Source organism: Gymnoscopelus microlampas (genome assembly GCF_963454915.1).
Source record: "Gymnoscopelus microlampas genome assembly, chromosome: 11".
NCBI classification, from domain to species: Eukaryota; Metazoa; Chordata; class Actinopteri; order Myctophiformes; family Myctophidae; genus Gymnoscopelus; species Gymnoscopelus microlampas.
In genome coordinates this window covers 42,284,033-42,294,957 of record NC_139948.1, presented here as the reverse complement: position 1 = coordinate 42,294,957, position 10,925 = coordinate 42,284,033, and the positions used below count along the sequence as shown (strand labels likewise).

General features: G+C 39.4%; 1 protein-coding gene across 6 annotated transcripts in view; it reads right to left on the bottom strand.

Moving 5' to 3' along the window:
* Positions 1-6,573: 6,573 nt before the first annotated feature.
* rbfox1 (RNA binding fox-1 homolog 1) overlaps positions 6,574-10,925 on the bottom strand; it is a 109,404-nt gene continuing 105,052 nt past the window's right edge. For 3 of the 6 annotated variants that reach the window (XM_084072824.1, XM_084072825.1, XM_084072827.1), the window contains exons 11-12: positions 10,784-10,859; positions 6,574-7,154 (exon numbers count right to left, since the gene is read on the bottom strand). In XM_084072824.1, coding sequence (XP_083928950.1) covers positions 7,005-7,154; positions 10,784-10,859 — 226 coding nt within the window. In that variant the 3' untranslated portion in view covers positions 6,574-7,004. Of the gene's footprint in view, positions 7,177-10,783; positions 10,860-10,925 lie in introns of all 6 variants that reach the window. The other 3 variants (XM_084072826.1, XM_084072829.1, XM_084072828.1) reach the window with 3 other exon arrangements.

Here is a 10,925-nt window from a genome sequence, read left to right as displayed (position 1 = left end):
TCCTAACAGGTTTTTGGGGGAACATTTTTTTTTCTGTTTTCGTCACTCGTCACTTTTCGTCACTACCGAAACGGAAAAAAATTTTACAAAAAAATCACTACCAATCAGCTTTAAATTGCCTGAAACGTGCTCCTAACAGGTTTTTGGGGGAACAATTTTTTTCCTGTTTTCGTCACTCGTCACTTTTCGTCACTACCGAAACGGATTTTTTTTTTACAAAAAAATCACTACCAATCAGATTTAGGTTGAGAGTTCGATCCCTGTGTATGGCCATGGGTTAAGGTGTGCATGAGTAATGTTCTTAACCCTGGATTGCTAGCCACAATCCTTCAGCTGCTGATTTTTTTTTCATTGTTAGTTGCATGGGCTGCTTTGTCTCAAGTTCAATCTATTCTGTTTCTATACGTCTTATTGTGCTATTGTTGTATATCGCTTTTTGCCTTTCATGCCTCGAACCCGTTTATCGCTGCTTGCAGCTTTAATTTGTGGTTGAATTTGATCTGAGGGTGGGTAAGCCATGCAGAGGCGGAGTAGAAGTGCCTTTTTTGTTTTGTTAATTGATTTATTCCACAGTATAAGCAAAGGTTTAAAATGTGTCAATTTAAGAATACTAATGACATAACTTTATGTATTTTTTTGTATTTCAAATACAGAAAATACAAGATATCAAAGTACTGTATCTTGATACGAATTACATCATGTTTTCCCCATCCAGGTCAAATTAAATATGTATTTCTAATACATGCATTTCAAATACTGCCCACCTCTGAGCTCCATAGCTACGGTATGTTATGAAACACATTAGGTATCTTTGTACTCGGGATTCATTTCAAAGACCCCCCATAACTCTCAGAGTTACAGACCTGTAAGCAGTGGTGTAAAGTACATGTACTGTACTTAAGTACAATTTTGAGGTACTTTTACTTTAAGTATATCCAATTGTCAATACTTTTACTTCTACTCCACTATATCTCAGAGGCAAATATTGTACTTTTACTCCACTATAATTATTTGAAAACTTTAGTTACTAGTTACTTTGCAGATATAAATGATTAAATTACAAAACACACATTAACCACTTTAGCCCTATTTTATACCTAGGCTATTTGAAAATAGCCGATCTACAAGCGACGCGTTGTGAGCTTGTAGAACTGCTATTTTCAAACAATTTAGTACTTTTACTTTTGGTACTTTAAGTCCGTTTTGATACCAATACTTTTGTACTTTTACTCAAGTAAATTTTGAATTTCAGACTTTTACTTGTAACAGACTACTTCTACATTGCAGTATTGATACTTTTACTTAAGTAAAACATTTGAGTACTTTTTCCACCACTGCCTGTAAGGGTCCACGTGGAAGCCCCTCAAGGAACCCCCTGGGCCCCGCTTTGAGAACCACTGATATTAGGTGTCTGTGTAAGTATGTGTGGTGTGCATATTATGCAGTATATTGCATAGCCAATTATACTCAAAATCAGATCGACCTCGATGGGAGAAAAGGCAGAAGGGAACAGGAGCTGAATACTGTATGTGTCTTTCTCTCTTGACTTCTACTCCTGAATTACGGAATTAATAACCATTTTGAATTATAGTCTGTGTGACACATGACCCGGAAAGCCTTAATTATTGATTACCTGTTTCTGCGCGAAGCGGCAGGGACATAATTACCTTCTGTAATGTGCACCCTTCATCACATTTAAACATTTATATTGCTTATCTTTCTTCCTAACCCCTGGCTACGTTTTTCTAATTACACTAATCAAATTGGGAATGGAGGAGCAATTCTTCTTTTTTTTCGCTTCAATTAGAAAGCCTGCCGATGACGTGCTTATTTCTCTGGTTTTCAAGCGCACTGAGGGGGATGTTAGATAGGCGGTGTAAAACGTACTTGACATAGGCCTACACTGCGTTGTTCGGCCGTGTCGCTCGCTTGATAAGTTTCAGGTTGGAAAAAAAACACCAATGTGATGATCAGTACAGTAGATCTCTCTGTTAGCATAGATTGGGAAGAATAGCCTATAGGCGTATGAATGAGAAGTGCTCCTCAAATAAAAACAAAACCCTAATGGAAAATGAATACATCACAATTAGACTATTCTGTGTTTTCTTAATTGTTTAAAAAAAAAAGCTTAAAAAACCTATATGATATGAGGCCTAAATAAAATCTCTCCGAATTGCTGACAGTTACATTGAAAAGACAGGGAAGCAGAATATAGACTTTATCGTACAAACTCTGATTTCAATCATTGGAATTATTCACTTGAAATTGTTGGAGCCTATGTCCATTGAACCTTGCTGGGTTTCAGCCCGATCAGAGCCCCTTTGACTTCCATTATAAAAAAATTAAGTTAAAGCTGCACTACGTAACTACTCCTCTTCCACCCCGGATTTAAACCTGGTTTCCTGCTGACATTTTTACCATTGAGCTAATAGAGCCTATCTGCTTGCTCAGGGGATGAATAGAATATTGACCATCAGGTCAAAATTCATGTCAGATTCCGTGTCTAGGTGAGACCTTTGACACGATCTAAATGTCTCAATAGAAGAGCAGGGAGACAAAACACAACCACCCCAAATTGTATAAAAGTTATATTGTATTAATATACTCTACCATACAGATTGTATAAGTTATATTATATTAACATACTCTACCATATAGATTGGACAAAATTACATTATATTCCTTAAAAAAAAGTTACATAGTGCCATTTTAAACCGTTAAAAAAATATAAAACATATGAGGAAAAAAGCAGTTTGCGAGATTAGCTCTGGACACAGATATACACACAGACAGGCACACAGAGCAGCCCTCTTATAGACTACTAGTCTGCAAGATGACTTCAGCAAGATAGTCCAGGACAACTTGTGTCAGTCCTTTTCTCATTCTTATACATATCGTCACTGACTGTTACGCAGAAACGTTGTATCTCTATATTCAAACTTTTATGTTTGTCATAAATTAACCATATTTAGATCTATGTTTTGAAACTGAAAGTGGCTAAATCTGTCTGTGGGGTTTATACATATTTAATCAATGAACATTTCTGACACGTGCTTGTGACTACATAACTACATTAGATCCACTAGAACAATGGTTTTCAACGTTTTTCATGCCAAGGACCCCTCAATTGATGTACATTTGGCCGCGGACCCCAAATTGAAAATGTTTTGTGCCAGGGACCCCCAGAAGCAAAGATATGAGTTAATTTTTGCTTTAAAAAATATAAATATTCAAAGACATGCACACTTTTTCAAGGTTTTTCCAAAATAACAGATCTACAAGCTCATTGCCGCGCTATGAGCTTGTATGTCTGCTATTTTTGAATAGCCAAAGCTAAGTGGTTAAAAATGATTGTGACGCTATTAACTAATTTTGCTGGGGACCCCCTGGTACTCCCTCAAGGACCACTGGTGGTCCCCGGACCACTGGTTGAGAACCACTGCACTAGAAGAACACAGGTTGATTCCCCCACCCCATTTCCTGAAAAGTAACCATTTGGACATACAAGGTTCCCATCGGTCAGCGACAATATGAATTATAACTAATTATCCGTGTTTTGACAACTTGTGCTTGTTGGAAGGCACAGACAGAAGACAAAGGACGGAGTCAGAGACACAGAAAAACAAGAGTCTCCCCCAACATCTTGAGAAAACAAAACTTTATTGATGATTATTGTTAGGGGGGGGGGGAAGAACCATAGTGCATGCACATACAATGACGGGATAGGAAGCCTTTTTTTGAACCACAACACCTACTGGAAGCAGAGGGATTGTATAAAGTAGTTTAATGGGGTCAGACGTTAGGCATTTAGCGAGGGTTAGGAGAGTCCGCCATTGTCTGACTGATGAGTATGCACACACAGAGGAAGGTTTTTAAGCCGCGGAGCCAAGAGCTCCAAAAAGCCTTCTGCTGCTGCCTTTTTATAATAATGTGTTGCAATTGGATTGTTTCTCCTGTTTTCTTTGTTATTATAAATACAAAAAAGTAAGATATGTGACAAGTGGCTAAATTGGGTATAGTTGTAAACAGAATGGGGCTAGAGGAAGTGGCTAGTGAGCTATGCTAGCTTTGTTGGCGTAGCCCTAGCCAGGCTGCCTCCCTCCTGCCCGTTTGTATAGCGCTTTGTCAGATCCATCACGACTTTTAATTTAGTAATGTTCCTATTTACATCATAGAGTTATCCTGTTCACAAATCATATCATTTTCATCATATTTCTTTAATATTCAAACAGGTAAATTTTTCAAAGGTTTGAGTTCTAGAAAATAACAATACAAAGGATGTCACATTAAGAATGATACAGGGAAAAAAAGAGATCGATTCAGAGAAACTGACCAAAATGAGGAGAAAAAAGAAAAAAAGAACTACATACAGCACTGATATGTGTCACAGGATTAAGAAGTGATGTCAAAATTACAGGTCGTGTGTGCAAAATAGTACAGTTGACAAAATACAATGAGAATATCTACATTGTGATTGCATTACTTGTAAAGAGATAATATAAATCTGGATATGATTCCATAGAAAATGAGAAAGCTCTCCCTAACAATTGGTCTACTTTGTCTAAATCTAAAACGATATACCGTTTTTGTGTATTTCATATAGAAGAACATCTTCACTGCACAGCTCAAATATAATACACTGTTGGTTTATTATACTTTTTTACCCCAACTTTCATTACAAATAAACATAGTCATATTATTTTTGAAAAAAACAAAAAACAAAAAAAAACATTATAATAAAAAAAAAACCTCAAACAAAGCAAACAAAATAAAAAAATAAAATAAACAAAAAATAGACACGGTAGCTTTGGGCACCGCTACTTCCTTTTGTTTTGTTTATTTTTTTTATTTAATTTTTTTATCTTCTTAAATCTCTCCAGTTATATAAAAGTCAGCAATTATACCAATCAATATACTGGAAGTTTATATATAAAAAAAACATCTGGCCAACACTATTCAGGGTTTGGACTAAGCAACTAGGTGGTTCAACAGTAAAACTGCCGTGGCGATACATTTTTATTTTATTTTATTTAATGTTTTTCTCTCATCTAATAGCTCATATCTATGTAAAATCTTTGTACACATTAAACACTCCGGATATGTCCAGCGGAACCTTTGGCTTGGGAGTGACGTGAGATATAACCACATTATCTAACCCCACTGGTTCTCAACGACGGGTTCAGGGCCCTACCAGGGGCCAAAAAAGGACTCTTACGGGTCTGTAACTCTACGAGTTAAATTAACACTGAGGATTTTACCATGTGGAATGGAGTTCCAGTTTGATATACATCAGACCACGTACCCCCATTCGATACAATTTGTTTAATCTCTCTGACCCCAATCTACACTGAAAACTCCTCTGTGTTAGTTTGACTCTGAGAGTGTTCCATGTGTACACTCTCAGAGTTACAACCGGTCCATTTGGACCCCATGGGGGTCCCCAGACCTGATGTTGAGAAACAGTGATCTAATCAACGATTACGACAGCCTCGGTAACTCACTGAGGACTAACACACGATTCACTAAAACCACAAACTAAAATTACACTTGCCTTTTGAGGCCCATCTATACTCCCTCACACAACTGTGTTGTGTAACAAAAAAATGAAGTGTTTTCAAATGAACAAATATGGCGACACACTGTGCGTGCGTCAACTCTTTTTTTTTCACTTGTAAAGACATCATTTTGAAGTATAAATCAGCCTTTTAACCTTCCTTGGGACTTCCCCACGTTAAAATAAGTTCGGGAAAGAACTCGACACCCATTCAAAACATTCATTACATCTGTCCGAAAAGTACTTTCCATCCTATCTACTGTATAGCTTTTGTAGACCCCTTAATACTACTCTGTCCCAAAGAACCCACGCCCCCCCCCCCCTTCCAAAAACGATAAAAACGAACAAAAACATCTTCGCTAAAATGTCAGAGGAAGCGCCGAAGGAAGCTGTGAAAAACCAAACCAAACGACACTTGACTAGTATAGTCACTTTAAACACTCTTACAAAACGTTGATAACCCCAAAAAATATGACTATGGACCTATATCTTACAGGGTTAGAGTTCTATACAAGCCCTAACAATTTTAAATCTGTTTACATTTTTCTCTGTTGTCCTAATTGTTTATAACTCTAGCAGCTCTCTATTTAGTACCACGGAAAATCAAAACAAGAAAAGAAAAGAGAAAAGAAAAAACCTCTACAGGTGACAATCTATGTTTTAAATCTTTAGAAATTAAAAACCCACAATATCAAAATACACAGCACAAAATATCTGAGGTATAAGATGAAAAATATCAGTTTGTAATTGTATTCTTATTTGTGTTTTTTTTTTCTTCTTCTTCTTCTTCTTCTATTCCCCCAGTACCTTTCTCTCTTAGGAGATGTTAAAATGATGCACAACTGCATGTATTGCAATACCCAGGCCTCAGAAAACATCTAGCTCTATGTAACTCTCTCTCTCTCTCTCTCTCTCTCTCTCTCTCTCTCTCTCTCTCTCTCTCTCTCTCTCTCTCTCTCTCTCTCTCTCTCTCTCTCTCTCTCTCTCTCTCTCTCTCTCTCTCTCTCTCTCTCTCTCTCTCTCTCTCTCTCTCTCTCTCTCTCTCTCTCTCTCTCTCTCTCTCTCTCTCTCTCTCTCTCTCTCTCTCTCTCTCTCTCTGCCTGTCTCTCACCCATTCATTCATACACACAAACACGCACGTACGCACGCTCGCACACTTCTTTCAGTGATGTTGTTGGCTGCACGTCCCGCGTCAGAGACGCATCTTTATTCCCCCAAAAAGACGCGCTAAACTCGCTACCGACGCATCCGCGTCTCTTTGGATAGCGAGTTTAACGGGTCGTTTTATTACAAGGGACTCGATAGAATTTTCCCTGGGACTCATAAAAAAAAGATCCACACATGAATCCACGGGGACTCGTTTTTCCGTTGAAAACCTATAGCAACATCACTGTTCTTTTTCTCTTTCTTCGTTCTGCCCTGTTGGAAGGTTGTGTGTACGTTGTTGTTGTTATTTTTTTTTTAGTGGGAGGAGGAGGGTTGGTTGTAGTTTTTGGGTGTTAGTAGGGTGCGAAGCGACTGTAGCCTCCCCGGTATATACTGGCCTGGAGGGAGGACAGCACCAAGCCCACGTCGTCAGCGTGACTCCGAGTTTTGGCATCTGTCAGCGGGGCGAAAGCATTCTGGAAGACACACGCACGCACACACGCACGCACACACGCACGCACACACGGAACCCACGTATATATACAGAACATAACGCACCACACACATGCACGCACACGCACACACACACACACACACACACACACACACACACACACACACACATACACACACACACACACGCGCACACTCGTTAGCATCCCTCTATACTGTTTTTTTCCCCTTTGTTTTCTTAACGGAATAGTCTGTAACGTTGTCCTGTGTTAACATAACAAAACATCTGTACAGGCAGTTATCAGCAACTGCAGTAGCGTGGTGGTGCTTACCTGCAGAAACACACGGCTTGGTGTTTTCACTGTTTATTTTGGTAGCCCAAAAACGTACCCGTCTAACAAATCAACTGTAAAATCACCAGAATACATGGAGAGGGTGAACTGTGTGTGTCTGCAGGTAAACTCCCAACACACTCTCACTCTCCAAACGGCCTTCTTCACGGGACTTCTTCACGGGACGGGACGAGTGAGTCGCCGGGCCGAGCGTTGCAAAGTCTGCTTCATGCAGTCGACTCAGCGCCGTTCGAGTTATGCATAGGGGGGATATGAATCGTAACTCATATCACCATGTGCCGTTTTAGCCCCCTTCCAGTCAAATGTTTGACTTCTTGGGACGGACGCTCCACAAAGTCACCCGTTTGCCGTCTTGGGAGTGAGAATGCGTTGAGACAACATCACACTGCTCCAGTGGCTGATGACTGCTTGTATGGAGGGGAAAGGATTGGTAAAAAATGTATTTATTATTTTTGTTATGTAAACACAGGGCAAAGTTACATAATTATGCCTTTAAACATTACGTTACCGTCATTCCAGTACAAACCCCACAGTGGGATGAACATGAGGCTGGACCGAGCCGGACCGAAACCGTCATGCAGCAAGCCAACCAACAGAACATCATGCCGAGGGATGCATGCCAAGAGTTACAGGTGAAAGAAATCTGCTCAACGAAGGAAAAAAAAACATAGAAAATGAGTCAAACAAATCAAACAAATCAATAAAACAGGAGAACATGATGAGTTCAAAAGCATGATGCCGAAAAACACAAGAATGGACCTGCAGATGATTATAAGCTGAATCTGTTTTTTGAGTTTTTGTGGGCTTTTTTACTGACATCTGCTGGGGTGGAGCGGGGGTAGCAGGCGGAGGAAGAACATGTGCTTAATGGGAATCATTGCAGAGGTGTCATTTCAGATGAAAGTAGGCAAAAAATGGTTTGCCACTCAAGCTCCATTTCCAGAATAGCAAAAAAGAGTTGTTCGGGAAGAGAAAATGTTTGAAAATGTTCAGAGTAAAGTGTCCGCAATAGGGATGCCAGGTTGAAAGTGGTTAATAAATGTTTGGTTGCAGACAAGAAAACGCATAATGTGTCACATGCCTCATGGGCATGGATTGAGGTGCACTGATCTGAAGTCAGATTCATCTGCTAAAAATGGGCCTAAAAGAACCACTTTTCAGATTAAATGTGAACACTAGGGGGAGGCAACTGCCATCCCCTGAGAAACCAAATGACACCCCTGACTCACTAATACAGTGTGTGTGTGTGTGTGTGTGTGTGTGTGTGTGTATGTGTGTGAGTGTGCGTGCGTGCGTGCGTGCGTAGGTGCGTGCGTAGGTGCGTGCGTGCGTGCGTGCGTGCGTGCGTGCGTGCGCGTGCGTGTGTGTGTTTGTGTGTGTGCGTGTGTGTATGTAGACACCTCACTGCCTGTCACGATACACAGTCGAATGCTCAGCGTTAATTTGTCCATTCGGTCCATAACTCAGAGGATGTACAAATGTCAGAGGATGTACAAATGTACCCACTTGTACATCCTCCCGAGTTAGATTAAAACTACAAAAATAATGTCAGTCATTCTGACTGGTTATACTAGCTTGACTTTCTGCCTTGGGATTTCCCTCTCTTTCATCCCAATGTCTCTTCATCTCCGCCGTTACTTTGTCTTATCCCTGTGGTCGTCCCCCGGCTCTCTTCACCCCCACCCCTCAGTGTAGCCCCCCACCCCCGGCCCCTTCCCCCCGCGAACCGCCCCCCACCCCCCCTACCCCCATTCGCTCCGGCAGGCTGCTGCCGCGCCACTTTAGGTGGAGGGATTTAATTATCAAAATGACTAATTATTCCATTAGCGGGGAGCGCGGGGCGAGGTGGTATCCACCAAATTAGAAATATAATAACTAACATGGACTGGGCTGCCAAGGCATGAAGACGTTCATCACTTTTTACAGGCGGGGATTAATGTGGCATTTGGACTGCCGTTAGCGCCGGAGACAAATTCAATTAAGTTTAAGTGAGGGGATGTCAGTGGAAAAACCCATGCAGAGCAGCACCATGATGAGGGGAGGGAGGGAGATAGGGATATATATATATATATATATATATATATATATATATATATATATAGATCATTGCTGTCGGGCAGAAACCTCTTATCTCCATATTTTTACTTATTGTGTTTTTTCGTAACGCTCTACTTGATCATACTAACTACAGCGCGCCACAAAACCATACAAAGTAGCAGATATACAAGCTCGAAACACATTTTGAGCTTCTAGATCTGCTACTTTTGGATTTTTTTTATTTGAATCCTGAAAAGTAAAAGTCTTGGACATATAAGGTTTCCACCCAACAGAGACGATATATATATATATATATATAGATATAGATATAGATGTATTTATATATATATATATATATATATATATATATATATATATATATATATATATATATATATATATATATATATATATAGATGTATTTATATATATATATATATATATATATATATATATATATATATATATATATATAGATATAGATGTATTTATATATATATATATATATATATATATATATATATATATATATATATATATATATATATATATATAGATATAGATGTATTTATATATATATATATATATATATATATATATATATATATATATATATATATATATATATATATATATATATATATATATAGAGAGATATGTGTGTGTGTATATGAGAGAGAGAGAGAGAGAGAGAGAGAGAGAGTGGGAAAGACAACACATAAAGAATCCTCAGTATTAATGTATCCATGTGTAACTCGATGGAGTTAAAAGCAGCAGTCTGTAACGTTCTTAATGAATAAAATGTAATGTTGTCCAATCAGTATGGTAGAGTATGTTAATGCAATATAACTTATATAATTGGGGGGTGGTTGTGTTTGGTCTCCCTGCTCTTCTATTGAGACATTTAGATGGTGTCAAAGGTCACGTCTCGCCTAGACACAGGATCTGACACGAATGTTGACCTGATGGTCAAGATGTTATTCATCCCGTGAGCAAGCAGGCCGGCACTATTAGCTCAATGGTAAAAAATGTCAGCACTTGCACAGGAAACCGGGTTCAGTTACATAGAGCAGCTCTAAGTGAACACTGAGGATTGTACTGTGTATGTAGATAACTTGTGTGTGAGAGAGAGAGAGAGAGAGAGAGAGAGAGAGAGAGAGAGAGAGAGAGAGAGAGAGAGAGAGAGAGAGAGAGAGAGAGAGAGAGAGAGAGAGAGAGAGGTGTGGTTGGTCTGTCTTACCATGGCACCAACGCTGTATGTGGCTGCTGGAGCAAGTGTGTGGTTGTAGGGGTCGGCAGCATATACTCGTCCGTAACTATGGAAACACAGAGAGGGGGGGGGACAACAAACAAAGGAAAAAGGTTAGCGACGCTCCCCAAAG